Source organism: Chenopodium album, chromosome 10 (assembly GCF_948465745.1).
Source record: "Chenopodium album chromosome 10, dcCheAlbu1.1, whole genome shotgun sequence".
NCBI classification, from domain to species: domain Eukaryota; kingdom Viridiplantae; phylum Streptophyta; class Magnoliopsida; order Caryophyllales; family Amaranthaceae; genus Chenopodium; species Chenopodium album.
This window is the reverse complement of record NC_137843.1, coordinates 508,613-523,760: the sequence shown is the minus strand read 5'-3', so window position 1 is coordinate 523,760 and position 15,148 is coordinate 508,613. Positions and strand designations below refer to the sequence as shown.

Genomic DNA, 15,148 nt, shown 5'->3' with positions numbered 1-15,148 from the left:
GATGCGTCGAGTTCGAGTTCTTCTACCATTTGGAATAAGGTGTGGAATATCAACACTTTGCCGAGGATAAAAGTGTTTTTATGGAGAGCTTGCAGGGGGGCATTACCCACTTCACTCGGGTTGAGTAAGCATATTCCGAGCAGGGAATCATTGTGCAGCATTTGCAAGGCAGCAGAGGAGTCGGAGCTTCATTGCATTAGGGATTGTGTTATGGCTCGTATGATTTGGGATTGTTGTCCTTTAAAGCCGGAAGAGAATGGGTTTTTCCATGATTTTGCAGATTGGATACAAGCTTGCTTGGCTCGGCTGCAGAGTGACGATCATGGATTGTTTGTGACTGTTTGCTGGGTGGTTTGGATAGCTCGTAATAGATGGCTTTTTGAGGGAGAGCCTTGTAATCCCAATCAATCAATGGAGTATGCCCAGAAGCTTGTTAAAGAGATTGAAGGGGAAGGGAAGGAGGAGAAGTCGGGGGGAGGTGCTACTGTTGGTGCGAAGTGGAAGCCACCTCAAAGGGGAGTGCTCAAATTGAATGTTGATGGGGGGTCTGTCGAAGGCTTGGGAGCTTCTGCGGGGGCTGTGCTTCGTGACGAGAAGGGTGAGGTTAAGCTTGCTGCTGCGTGGACAGTGGAGGACAGGTGGGAGCCGAAGCTAAGGCCGTCCTTTTGGGGTTGCAGGCTGCGGTGGATTGCGGGTTCACTAGGCTGGAGATTGAAGGTGATTGCAAAGGGTTGATGACTGCTATCAAATCGCAAGAGAGGGGAGGAAGTAGCCTACATTTGATTTTAGATGATATTTATCATGTTTCTAGCTTTCTTGATTTTGTGTCTTGGAACTTTGTTAAGAGGGAATGTAATAAAGTAGCCCATGAGCTTGCTCATTGCTTGCCTTGGGGTACTAATAGGAGAGTATGGTTATCGGATTTTCCGAGTTGTATTCTACCTCTTGTAATCCGTGATTCCCCGATGAATGAAAGCTAGGTGCCTTTGAGGCCGTTTATCAAAAAAAAAAAAAAAAGTTTCATACTTTAAAAACTTGATACTCGTATTTTATATGTTTGGTACTCCGTATAAGAGTTTGACATACCTAACTATTGAATTAGTAAAATCAAATTTAAATTATGGTAAAAATTAAAGAAAATTTGGTAGCTTGTGACAAACACTAGGCTTTTATAAAACACTTTTCAAAAACTAAAAACTAATTTTGAAAAAGTCATAATCAATAAATCTAGGGACCACAAATTCAAGCAAGTTAATATAACTTCAAAACTTCAAATGGATAAATTGGGATGAATTAAACAATTCCTCAAAAGAACATGCATGCCATTTAGTGATGTAACACTATTATTGTTACTCCTAACTTTATACCATAAGGGTAGTTTTAATTAAACACCACTTCGTATTATAAAATAACAAGTATGGAATACATGAAAATGTTCTCACCTACCAAACCATCATTATTAATATAGATAAAATCACAAATTACAAGAAATTATTGTTTTTAGCTAATAGCCAGTTAGGTCAAACAATATAATATAATAATTCGTATAAGTTCTTTTTTTTTTATATATAATTTTCACAGTTTATTTTATCCGGTAAATTGAACAACCTAATTGGCTCAACAAAGAAAAAGGAAAAAAAAAACATTGTTTTTATTATGTTTTGGGGTAGTATAATAAAAGTATACTTGATCTATGCTCTCCTTACATTAATTCCATGAGTGGAAACATGCCTAACAATACAAAAGAAAAAAAAAAAAAAAAACTAAAAAAAAGAAGGATGATTGGATGCATCCAATTGGGTTGGCGTGAGGTATGATGTCCACGAGGATGGCACAAGGCATAATCCTCTCCTTCGAAGTTCTATTCTTTCTTCTTCTTTTCCCTCTTCTTCACTTCCTAGCCCCTACAATCAACCAAATAAACACAATTCAAGCAACAATATATTTATTTTTTATTTTTGTCATTAAAATATTGTTTTTAATTGTAGAACTTAACTGAATCATAATTTGCTTCACTAACTTAGTACAGTACATATTGATAACTTTTTTATTTTTATTTTACTAATAGTATGGAAATAGATAGAAGTGTTGCTTTTAATTTCCTATTTATAGTGCATGAAACCTATAAAGACTCAAAAATAGTTCGCAATAAAAGTAACTTAACAACTTACTTTTTGAAAAAGTTCCTCAATTTATAGTTTAGATTATAATAATTGAATTATCAAAAGGTCAAAATTTTCTTCTTTTAAATAAGGTAGATAGGACTCAATCTCATATTTTCAGTTCACTTATTAATTAGAATAGTTTGTACAGAGTATAAAGTATATATTTTTAAGAAGCACGCTGTGGAGCTTAATTCACCTTATAAGTCAATAATTTGTCACACTTAATTATGTTAATGGTTAATGAATAAAGTGTTTAATTACCATTTGGAAGGGTCTAGTAGGCTTGCTACGAGAAGGCTTAGCATGAGGCATGCAAAGTGTCTGCGAAGAACAAAGAGATACATAAATATCAGTAAATTAGAGAATCAATCCAAAATGAAGGAAAAATATATACATTATACGTACAATTGACATAAATTAAAGGAATATATATTATAATAATTAAAACTTACATGAATTTGATCTTGAAGAAATTGGATATATCCAATTGCCTCTGTCAATACAGAAGCTGTATCCGTCTAAAAAGCAAAAATGTAAAATATAATTAATTAAAATGATTGATTATCCAATTGCCTCTGTCAATACAGTACGTACAAAAGTATGTATGTATGGGCAACTCATTAGTATAATACATGCTTGATTATCTCTCTAATTATTCCCTCTTTAATTAATTAATCACAATTAATTAAGAAAAATAGTGGTACGTGGCTTGATTTATAGGAAGAGAAAAAGCATAAGTGGGAACTTGAACATACCTTGCCGAAAGGTGAAACTAATTGGTGTAGTGCTGCTATCCTCTCTCCTAGTTTCTCCTTTCTAACCTAACATACATAATTACCAAATTATTGGAGTGTTAGATCAAAGGACAAACTTCATTATAGTATATATAATTATCTAGATGTTTAATAATTGGCGCACTGTTTTTTTTTTTTTTTTCGGATTTGATTATAACAGAAAGAGAATTTCAAAATAATACTGCTGACAATAACTAATAGTGCATCTTTACTAATTATCAGTTTATCACCTATGTTTTCAATATATTGAAACTAAAAAAAGAGACACTAAACTTGATTGTTAAATTCTTCAAAAAAAAAAAAAAAAAAAAAAATTGATTGTTAAATTACAATATTTATACTCCGCACAAAAATGGTCTAGATACCTAATCAATACCCCTCCCTCTCCTATCCTAATATATTCATTGTCACATCTTTTATTTACCTAGCTAGCTCCACTTTCTCATAATTAAAAGATGTGACACAGTTTTACTAAAAGAGTTATATTGTTTTCTATAGCTAGGTATATCGTCATTCCCACAATATGTCCATTAATCTTAAATATGTTTTCCTTTTTTTTAAAAAAAAAAAAAATCTAATCACTGTCCATTATTATTTACTTTTACAACTTACCAGAATGGTGCAAGAAACACTCCAATTACTTGAGAAGTCTTTGATTAGTAATTAGTAATAATATGAACATTTTACTAATTTTTCTTTAAATATTATCCCCTTTATTCATTATAATTACCAATCTCCACTTTACTAATTGCTCTTTGAAATTGAAAGTGACACACTTATATAAAGAACGGAGAAAGTATCAATATATATATCACGTCATCACGAAACATGTACGCTATAATTATATTACCTTAAATGGAGGGCAAGAAACCTTGGCTTGAGATTTCTTAATAGCAACTGGATTGTTGGATGTTGATGCCTTTGACTGATCACTACTACTTGAACTCCCGGCGGCTCTTTTTGTTCCCGTTAGTGATCCATTCATCAGACTTGATGTCTTCATTCATAAAGGTATAAAATTATAAATAAATATTAAATTAAAGAATAATGAAAGAAATTTAAAAAGTCAATAAGATATAAAAGGGGAAAGACTTTAATTTGTAAATTTAAACGTCTTTTTTTTTTTTTTTTTTTTTTTTTTAGCATGCACTGTATAAAGCTGGAATAATAAAAACCCAAATTTAAACTTCATGAGCATGCATAATGCATGCATGCAATCGAAGAACAGCTTTCTTTTGCGTGGACTGCTAAAATGAAATATTTAACTCTTTAATTTTGTGTTCATGCTTGCTCTGAATATGATAATATTTGGCAATTAAAGTCAGTAATTACTTTGAAACTGGTAAAGTCATTTTACACTAATCAAAGACATGGAGTTCTTGGTATATGGTTAGTTAATCTTTGCTTTTACCTAATCCATATTTTTGCTAATTTGTAAGTGATTATTCCATCATAACTTTTCGGCTTTCATAGCGCTCAACTTTGATTGCCTATCTAGAGTTTAAATTAGGATGTGTTCTCTTCAACTGAATAAACTTAATTACTGTATATAATTAATTAACTTATTGAAACAAATCTAAATCTATCAAATAATTGCCAAATTATATTGTTCATCATATAGTAATTAGTTTCAACAAGTTCAAGATCAATAAATGATATTTAAGCTCAATTCACAACTATAATAAGTTCATATTAGTAAAATTCAAATGAAAAAGAACATGCCATGGAGGACATAGTATGTATAACCTAGAGTGATGATTATAAAGACAACCATGCAATTAGTAGCACATAGCTAAAAAAAAATTTTACTAGGGATTTCAATTTTTTTTTTTTTTTTTTTTTTTTTGATGAGATAGAGAAAATATATTACTATAAATAATTTGAATATTTCTAATACAAATTTATAGAGTAGTAAAAGGATAATATTCGTGGGGCCACGACCCCTTGTAGCCATGGATCTTTTGGTTCCACCTCTAATTTCAGGCAGGCCTAAATTATAGAACTGTAGAGAAGGAAGTTATTCACATGCCATTTTATACAGTATAAGCAATCATAGTCTATAAACATGCCCCCCATGCACATTCTCAACAATCTACGTACATACTACTATAGTCCTATTTTTAGATTAGGTCTCTCAAATTTAATTTTAAGAGCAACTTATGTAAATAATTAACATGATCTACTAGCTCATTCTTCGAATTTATTTTGAGTGCATCGATCCATAGCCAGAAACAAACCCAGAATAGCGCGATAGTAAAATTTGCATATACAGTTTACCTTGTTAGACGACATGATCTTTCCAACCGGGCTAATAACTTCTTCTCCCACAACATCATAAGACATAGGGCGGCTTTGAGAGCCGAAACTTGAATTATTTCCTAGGAAATCCATAGCTTGCAAGTTAAGGCCTAGTCGAGGACTACTACTCGATACTGTGGATGCTGTTGAGTTATTTGGCGAAGACACTAATCCAAGCTGATTCAGGAAACTTGTACTAGGATAACCTTGATTATTATTATTGCTCCAGTTGTTAACCTCTAAGGGGAGCTGCATTAATCCCCTACTGTAGGGCATACCGGAAGCAGAAGAGATCAAGCCGGTGAATGACCATGGATTTATATTATCCAAAGTAGTCCCGGTTGTAGGATTATGGATTAGGCCACCATAGGTTGGGAATGAGCTTAGCATGTCGTCTTCAATTTTAGGCATGGACGAGATTGATGTTGTACTACTGAGGAACTCGTTTTCGTATGGCTTGTCGTTGAACGTAGTGTTAGTTGATGTTGTACTCCTGCAGCTTAGAATAATTACACAAGTTAGTAATCCAATTTACCAAATAAAATCTAAAGGTAAGAAGGTACTAATTCAAAGAAAAAGTAGATTGGCGCTCATACAATAATTAGCTTCAATTCATAGCTAAGAATATAATTATTGAGCTTAAAATGAAAATGTTACATTATTGTATGATAATCAAATTCATATAGAAAAATAAGGTTAATTTGTACATGTATTTTACAGCAAAGAAATTCCATAATTTTTTCTTTCTATATATGTTCCGTATATTCTTTTAATTTGTTTGTTGTAAGAACTATGTGTTCTAGCTTTAAAGCGCCTTTTCTTTGCAACTGGAACAATATTCTAATAGTAAGGAATAAAAGGAACAAAACTAACATAAAACTATTTACATTCACACGCATCAAAAAAAGTTACGGAGTATATATGTAGAACAGATAAAGATTATTGACTAGATAATTAAATATGTAATAAATCATGTAAATTAAACAAAACGGTTTTAAAACCAAGTAGACCGACATGCAACTTAAGCTAAATCTGTAATCTTTCAGTGTCCTTAATAATCTCACTCTCATCTGATGTTAGTCTAATAACATGCAATTATATACATAAAGAAAGTGAAACAATTAATTAATTTGCCTGGATTTTGGAGAGAAAAAAAAACCTAATTATAAATCAAGAATATATGTATAAAGAACTAAGATTAATAATGCAAAGGAACATGTATTTATGTTCAACTATTATATAAAACTCATGATAGCTAGAAAGTATCGAGATTTCATATTCTTCTGGATTCTGCTGAAAGCAGCTAAGTTAAGAAAAAAGGCGGTATATAAGCTTGATTAGTTGTTAAACAAGCTAATTAATAAGTAACATGATGAAGAAACTTACGTTGGTAAGATGTTCGCGTTCCAAGGATGAAGAGAGGAAGAAACTCCATAGCCAGAAGAAGGAATGTTTAAAGGAGAGCAATTAACAAAGTGGTCTTGAAGATGTTGTTGCTGTTGTTGCTGCTCTTGTTGTTGTTGTTGTTCGTGGTGCTGAAAATTGGTGGAGTCCATAATAATAATAATGGGGTTAAAAAATTTAATTGGATCCTTTTAATTTTTTTTGAGATCCCAAGATGGTGTAATTATACTTTGTTGTTAAAATTATATGGCTAGCTTCTTTTTGAACTTTCTCTCTATTCAAGGAAACAACTCAGAAAACATACCCATAAAACCTCTTGCTTTTTAAGCTAGTGTACCACCTTTTTTTTTTTTCTAGGTTTTGTTCTTTACTCTTTCATGGGTCATCTCCCTCTAAAGTAGTCTTATTAAAAGATACTACTATTTACTCCCTTGGCCTCTTCTTTTCTTTATGTATGTTTATCAAATTTAAGCTTTATTTACTAGCATTTTAACTTTGTTCATTATCATATATAGCTAGCTCCTCTCGATCACTTTTCCCTTTGTAAGATCTTTCTGTTCATCAAATAATTGTTGGCTCCTAAATGATTATTCTCTCTGTCCGAAATTAATAGTCACATATTCGATCGTGTCAATGCTACATTAGGGTCAAGCTGTTTGTTTTAACTTATTTTATCTTAATTATTTCAAACAAATTAAAATAAGTTTAGATGAGTTAGTATCAATAATGTTTAATTTGTAATATAGTTATGTCACATGTCTCCCCCTGCTACACTGGTATTACTCTTGTTTTTTGAGGTATCATGATAATGTTGTTCATTTAATTATGAATTCTTAATATTTTAGAATTTGTGAGAATTGTTATGGACAGGATAACTAGTTCAAGTAGTAAGTAGGAGTGTAGGATTATAAAGTTGGAATGGAGAGTATCTATATGTATGCATGAGTCATGATCCGTTCAAAATTGCGTTTGATAGAAAAAAGATAAATCAAACCATAGGATAGTATGTATGTCCCGCTAACACTTATCTAATGGTCTCAACCTTGTCATAACATCCAATGTGGATTCTAATTTCTTAAGACATAGCAACAACTTTTATAGTGGAATTATCTCAGTGAGTACGCTATATGTAATAGTATAGACCCTACAATCTGATCTGAGACTAGTTCAAAATCAACGATTATATACAACTATACAGAAAAAATTCTAAAATATCAATGATGTGAATCCATTCAGGTTAAAATTTGGGAAAATAGTCTTAATAAATGCAACCTAACTAATTAATTAATCACCGTTTGCAGTATTTGCTTGCTTATCGCGTATCTTAAATTTAATGTCCTAGCTATAACCTTTTGAGAACAAAGGTGCTATTAGGTTTTTTTACAAATTATTACATGTATCTGTGAGCATATGAGCACAACGCTCAACTATTATGTACGATGAGGGTAATCCACTCGATTATTCCGTGTTTGTTAATAATAAGGATCAGAGCTCACTCAATGACATTACCCTTGTACTACATGCATAAATTAGTTTATCAAATAATTAATGAAAAGAAGTAGCTGGAAGTTAGTTTCCTATTCACTAACAATGATCTGGTTTCACTTTCAAAGCACAGAACGGAAAAAAAATGGATCAAAGCATCACTATCCACAGGAAAAAAAAAACAGGTTTGCTAGAAATTTGTGAAGTAATTCGTTGAAATCAAATCAATCATAATACGGAACTTATTGTACGTGACTTTACCTCATAATCTGGTTTGATGTCACCCTTAAAAGCACTTAGTTATAAGCTACTTAAGCTGGCTCACTGTGTAATACAGTAATATATTGTCACGTTAATTATTTGTATAAAGTATCATATGCCTTGATTGAACATGCATGCAAATGGTTGTTTTCTGCACCAAAAACCCTACGGATATTAATTATCTACATATTCGCCATTCCACATTTCGATAATTGATTGTACTACTAGCATTATGCAAAATTGCAAAGTACTTCTCCGTCCATAAATATAATACCCGTATTCTACTTCGTAGCGCTAATCATGTGTTTTTTTTTTTTTTTTTTTAGAAAAATGTCGATTTTACTAGAATAACAAATTATCAATATACAATTGAGGCTAATTATTTCCAAACAACCCTACTAAAATGGACTCATACACTAGCCTATTATATATTTCGGAAATTTCAGTGAACTTATAGTCTTTAATTAATTATGAAGAGTTGGGACAATTTATATGTAGTACATACAGTACAAAATATCAATTGCGAAGTAGTATAAAAAGATGAGGTTAGTTTTCTAGAGGTTAGGAATTGGGAGAATCAAATTAAAGACATTCAATGATGGAATAAAATCTTGTTAAGAGTAAGATATAATAGGATGGGAGAGACAGAAGCAGCAGAAACAACACATTCTTCCACAATGCCCATAAATATTGACAGAAAAAATGAATAAAAAACTTGAAAAGGAAATGAAAAGTTTGATGATGAGGAATGAAGTATATATAGAAGTATGAGCATTTTAATTTGCACTTCATTCATTCTTCTCCATACATGCATGGTCTGATCTCCCTGAAACATGTATACATGCTGACAAATTTACAATCAAACCTTTTTCATAAAAAAATATGGTAGATTCCACTACTACCTCACATGTTTATTATATATTCATTGTTCATAAATGTATCAGAAAACAATGTATATCAATCTGCAGAGACTGTATCGTATATACGATTGGTTGAACCCTAGGATCATTAACGTGTTATAATAGACAACTAAAGACCTAAAGTAACTGGTTAATTAAGTCAGATCCCTTGTTAAAGTTATGCTGCTAATAATCTTTATGTAGAACTTGCTATGGCTATGGCTATATGGAGGATCGGTGTAATTCTAATGCATACTACGGAAATTAGTAGGTATAATTATATCTTCCTTTGTTCTTTTTTGATCATTCTAGTTTGACTTTTGTTTTGTCTTACAAAGATACATTCCAAGTGATAAGTAAGGCCTTGTTTGGTTCACCTTATTTTTGTTGGTCTGGTCTGGTCTGATCTGATCTGGTTTGGTTGTCTGATCTAACCAAACTTTGACCTTAAGTGTTTCTACGCATTTCACCGCTCCACCGGAAATTCCCTCTGCCCCTACCGTACTCCAGCTTGGTAGTTTCCACCGCCGACTAAGGTTGAGTGAATTATTCCACCTGGCAACAGCAAAGGTAGAGTTTGGCACAAGTCAAAGGAGAAAGGAACGACAGTAATTTTCCTAAAATCGAAAATTCTACATTTCTCTTCTGCATGTCCATGGAGTTTTGAAAAATCCAAACATCTCAGAGTTCGTTAATAGACCATGTATTTGATTTGTCAAATACATGGCGGATGTCAGCGGTTCGAGTCCGCTTATCTCCAACTCGTGAACCCGGACGTGAGAGTTTCTTCTCATCCAGCTCCTCGCGAATGAAAAAATAAAAATTTCATTTAAAATGAATATTTTATTTTTCTGTAACTGTTGAGTTTTACGGCGGCCTTATCAATACACAAATGTATAACTCCCCGGGAATTTCAACAGAAACCAAGACTTTTGATGTTATTTGACGAAGGGAATTCTTATTTGTACAAATGGTACTTCGAACTTGGACGTTAGATAGGAACAGATTTGATAAATACTGATAACTCTCGGATCCAGGTTCAGTCGCCAGTTCATATTTCGTCGACCAAAGGCACTGCTTCACCAGATAGAGGCCAAACTGCTGCCAATACGTTCACGGATAATTTTGCTAATTTCGTCGCTCAGATACCCGTGAGTGAGGCTTACTTGGGGAATTCAGATTCATATTTAGGGATAGATATTACCTTTTTTTTTCCGATAATCTATAAGGAAAAAATATATCAAGTGGGGTCTTGTTAGATTTGTAATAATGTGTATTTTATTAATATGTAATTTTCATAATTATTTTCATTATGGAATTAAAGATAATTAGCGATAAAAAATTGCACATAAAACGATGACTGATCTGAACTTATTTTTTCTGATCTGATCTGGTCTGAACTTTTTTTTTTTTTATCTAATCTGATCTAAACTTATTTTTTCTGAAATGAGTAAAAATAAGGTGAACTAAACAAGGCCTAAGTATAAAAGAATGAAAGGAATAGTACAAAGTAGTACTTAATTTGTATAATGTATTGAATTGGGTCAATTTGGCAAAGATGCTTGAAACAGTTCTTCTAATTCGCGATTTAAGTTAGGGGAATAGTGATTGAGGTCTTTTAGTTTCCCTTAATCAAAATCAATTGAGTTTCGATCACAAATACTTTGGCAATAGAAAGGAGCCTAGTTCGCACATTATTACAAAAATCACCACAATTTTTGTTATAAATTTTAATTTGATGTACGTACTTAACTCTTTATTAAAATATAATTATATGAATGGTATGTGCTCAAGAAATTAAAGACCAATAATTAAGTACTCCTATTGTTATACGAAGTATAAAATTCTCAAATATAGATATTAATTCATCATTTTGTTTAAAGTACCTTATTATGTCACTGTCTGCCCCGCCTCCTATAATATCTTACTTCCTTTATGTTTATGTATGTGCAACCTTTTTATGTTCTGGCTATTCCATCTACCAAACAGTTAGTTGATGATCCATTTTTCAACTTATCATTTTGCAAATTAATATTTAAATACAAAGTACATTTGCTAATTATTTATTTGCTTAAGTGCGATGATAATCAGCAAAAAGTACTGGAGTTGAAAACAACAGCTTAATTATTTTAGCACATCTCTTAATAATAAAATGGGGCTGCCCTTAATTGTATATAATTTTTACTACAAAGTAGATCGAATATTTTTTACAATAATTATTTTATTCTGTGCATTTATCTTATTGTATTAGTATCAAAAAAATTATAAGCTAATAATATGAAGTCAAATCTAACTTTATTTAATTTTTCAATATCTTTGCTTTAAATCAAACTTTTTAAAACTTTGATGATCAGGACCCAGCTCCCTAGCTATTATATTATCTAGACCATGGACAAAATTTTATTGGTCAAGCTACTTTTGTTATACTTGTATATTTATCAATTTATGTAAGTAGTGTATTATCTAATAAAGTGACGGCTTGCAGAACGAACTTTTAAGTCAATTAGGAGTATTTACCTTTGAAATCACCCTTAATTATCAATATCTATGAAAATTATCCGCTTATAATCAAAACATTGGGATTCCCAGATTCCCTTTGTAGTGCTACGTTTCATGTAATCATAATTCATGAATAGAGACTACAATTCCTAGCTAAGTCTAGACATACATTGGAGATACGAAAATACAATAGTTATACCATATAAGCCCCGTTATTAAAGTTAATATAAATTGACTCACTTGATAAGACTATTAGTGTAAATGGCGTTGTAGCGAGTTTAAATAGATGGTTGATAATTAGCGATGGGAATATATGATAATGTGGTCAAGGAGCCTGGAAAGGAGGGGGATAAAGTTGGTATGAGGCGGATTAAAGTAGGGTGATTCAGAAGAAGACAAGGCATTGTAAGCAGAGAATCTACCATCTTTTTCCCTATTCAAAATTTTAATTTTTTTAGGGTATGCATCCAGCTTTCAGGGACCATGGTCCTACTACTTTTTCTCATTGTGTTATTAAGGTGTTTTCATTTACGAAGTATATCTATTTGCGATCCTACCGAAAGATGATTAGTTGTTAATATAGTAATTCATATGTGATTGTGATTTGTTTCAATTTAATATTGATTTAGATTTAAGTTTTGTGAAATTAATTGCACATTATATTCGATGTTGTTGAGTTCCCAATCTACACAATTTAGGTCACTCTCATATTCTACAAGCTACAGTCCACTCTCATCTTAATAATTTAGGTCATTACCATATTCGCAATCTAATTTGACCAAAGCAACTGATTTTGAATTGAAAACTCACTTAACATTTTAGAATTAATGAGTTGCTATTGTTTTTAAAAGAAATAAAACTTATAACAAACACCCTCTAAATTTTATTACGTAAGTAGTTAATATACTCTCTTCATCTACAAATTTTATCCACTTGATTCATTCATGTATATGATGAGTGACCTCTGTTCATTTCTTTTTTATTTTGAGGGGTGGGCAAAAGTTTTTCCTCCCTTTAACTTTGATATTATATAGTCCTTAAATAGCTCACTTGATTCTATTAATGATTTCCAATTTTATTTTATTTTTTTCATTATCCATATACTTCAATTCATTTTATTTGATTATCTTTGGTGATTTTCTTAATTACAAGAATAATTAGGTGGTATTTTGTTATGTTCATTACAGTGTATCTTTTTAAAACATAAACTTATAATAATCTAACTGGGTACATATTAAAGATATTAATTAACGTTTGATCACTTATGCGTCAAACTTGCCAACTTGGTAATATGTGTTTCTTTATTAATTATGTGAATAAATTGTGAAAGAAGGAGAGTATGGAGTATTGTACATTACACATTATTTTGTGTGCTATTATTATTTGATTAAATCCTCAGCTCGAATATGTAACTTTTTCGAATGAGAAATTTAAGTTGAATAAAAGGTCAATAATGTTTGACAAATTAATTAATTAAGCAAGCAAGCTAAGAGCTTCTAAAATGATCATCTACATCTTAGCAGTAGCCGACCAAGAAAGCAAATTTTAATACTTGTATATGACAGAACTTTTATATATTTTTATTTATGTAGAAAGACCACTTGGTTTTATTATTATTTTTTGGTGCACGCGAAAGGAAACTTTCAGTGCACTATCAATGGCCAAAATTCGATCCGCATCAATTTTTTAATTACAAAGTAAAACATTATAATTGGTCATACTGTATTTAAATACCCACCTCTTCATCATATTATGCATAATGTTACCCTTAATTGCATTTCTCTACCTATTGCCTCGTTTAAATATATAATTGTTTGTTGGAAATTACTCGAATCATTTTAATACAAGTATGTGTATATTTTTGTTTCTTTATTAGAAGGAAAATGCTAATGAACGTCTCGGGGGCGTTGGATAAGCTAGTTAAAAAAAACTAACATTAATTACAACGCGTGATTTTGTCATGATTTCCCAAATTAATACCACTTTGGGTAAGATTTTAAATGTTTATCTAACGTCCCGAGGGCGTTCGTTAGCAAGATCCTTATTACAAATATAATTGAAGCTACTAATTGTCAAAGTTGTACTCTAACAATTATTGTATGTTGGTAAATGTATCCATAGTAGTGATTCTAGTATCTCGGTCTCTCGAACGGACAAGAAAATTGAAAAAAAAGTGAGGGAAGAATTAGTATTAATTACTTTCCTCTTAAAATAATACTTAATTACAGACGTGCAACAGTTTATAAGAAAGTTTCATTGGTTTGAATAATTGAGTATCAATATTAATTCACTGTGAAGGTATTACTTCTAACATACTGTATTTTCTATAATTTGCTTAAAAGTAATATGTGAAGATTTAGAGTTTAGATTTGATACTGCAAATAAAAGAAATTGCATATTCTATGACGGAAACATACCTTATACGACGTATGTGATATTATTATACACAATACTACAAAATCCATATTAAAGTGGCTGTAGTTTAGTGGTTAGAATTCCACGTTGTGGCCGTGGAGACCTGGGCTCGAATCCCAGCAGCCACATTTTTTTGTTCTGCCTGCTTTTTTTGCGTTGAGTCTGTTTTTCGGCTACTCTATTGGGCAGGATATTAGAGCCCATTTGATCAGATAAAGCCCATTGGACCCAATGACCTTGAGCTTTAGAGATTATACCTTGAAGATGTTGACATGCTGAGACAACTCCAAAATTCAAATGGAAGTATGTAACCCAAGTAGTCAGTTGCAACAAATTTTGGAATTGGACCTGCCTCTGATCTTCCTAGTTATATTACCCAATTGCAACTTGAGAAGCTATAATCCCTTCGTTTTGTTTACTTTATCGGGATATACTTATTGTTATTTTGACGGGTTATAAACTTATAATTACTGAAATTCTAGTGAATATGAAAATAACCATGCATGTTTAGGGAAAATGGTGGTTGGTGGACAACTCATGAAGTGACTTTGAGATCATAAGTTTGAGCCCGTCATTTCTTCAACTCCATATACTATTACTATTACATCTCACTACATTATGGCTACAAAGTTTGAGCCCCGCCATTTCTTCAACTCCATATTACATCCCACTACAATTTATAGCAACAAATTAGACATCAAATTTTATAACCGTTTCCCTCTTGTTATGGTTGATATTAAATTATATTCTCACCTTTTTAACCGAAATGAAGATAACTTAATTTGGTCTACACTTAAAGTCGAACCTAAATTTATCTTTGCTTATCAATAAAAAAAATAAAAAAATTATAAAAGTTTAAGACCATTTGTGCAATATAATTTATACGAATACAAAAGCCTCTACGGAGCACTAATAATAAATAAATACT

General features: G+C 31.6%; 1 protein-coding gene and 1 non-coding gene across 2 annotated transcripts; one reads left to right on the top strand and one right to left on the bottom strand.

Annotated features, from left to right (window-relative positions):
• Positions 1-1,634: 1,634 nt before the first annotated feature.
• Positions 1,635-6,898, bottom strand: LOC145562998 (uncharacterized). The gene is made up of 7 exons (XM_081623407.1): positions 6,644-6,898; positions 5,237-5,750; positions 3,810-3,956; positions 2,921-2,986; positions 2,618-2,683; positions 2,427-2,486; positions 1,635-1,904 (listed from the first exon to the last, which is right to left on the bottom strand). The coding sequence occupies exons 1-7, from the start codon at positions 6,811-6,813 to the stop codon at positions 1,764-1,766; spliced, it is 1,164 nt and encodes a 387-aa protein (XP_081479533.1). The 5' UTR covers positions 6,814-6,898; the 3' UTR covers positions 1,635-1,763.
• A 7,378-nt stretch (positions 6,899-14,276) lies between these two features.
• Positions 14,277-14,348, top strand: TRNAH-GUG (transfer RNA histidin (anticodon GUG)). The gene has a single exon. It is a non-coding gene; the product is annotated as a tRNA-His (tRNA).
• Positions 14,349-15,148: the final 800 nt, after the last annotated feature.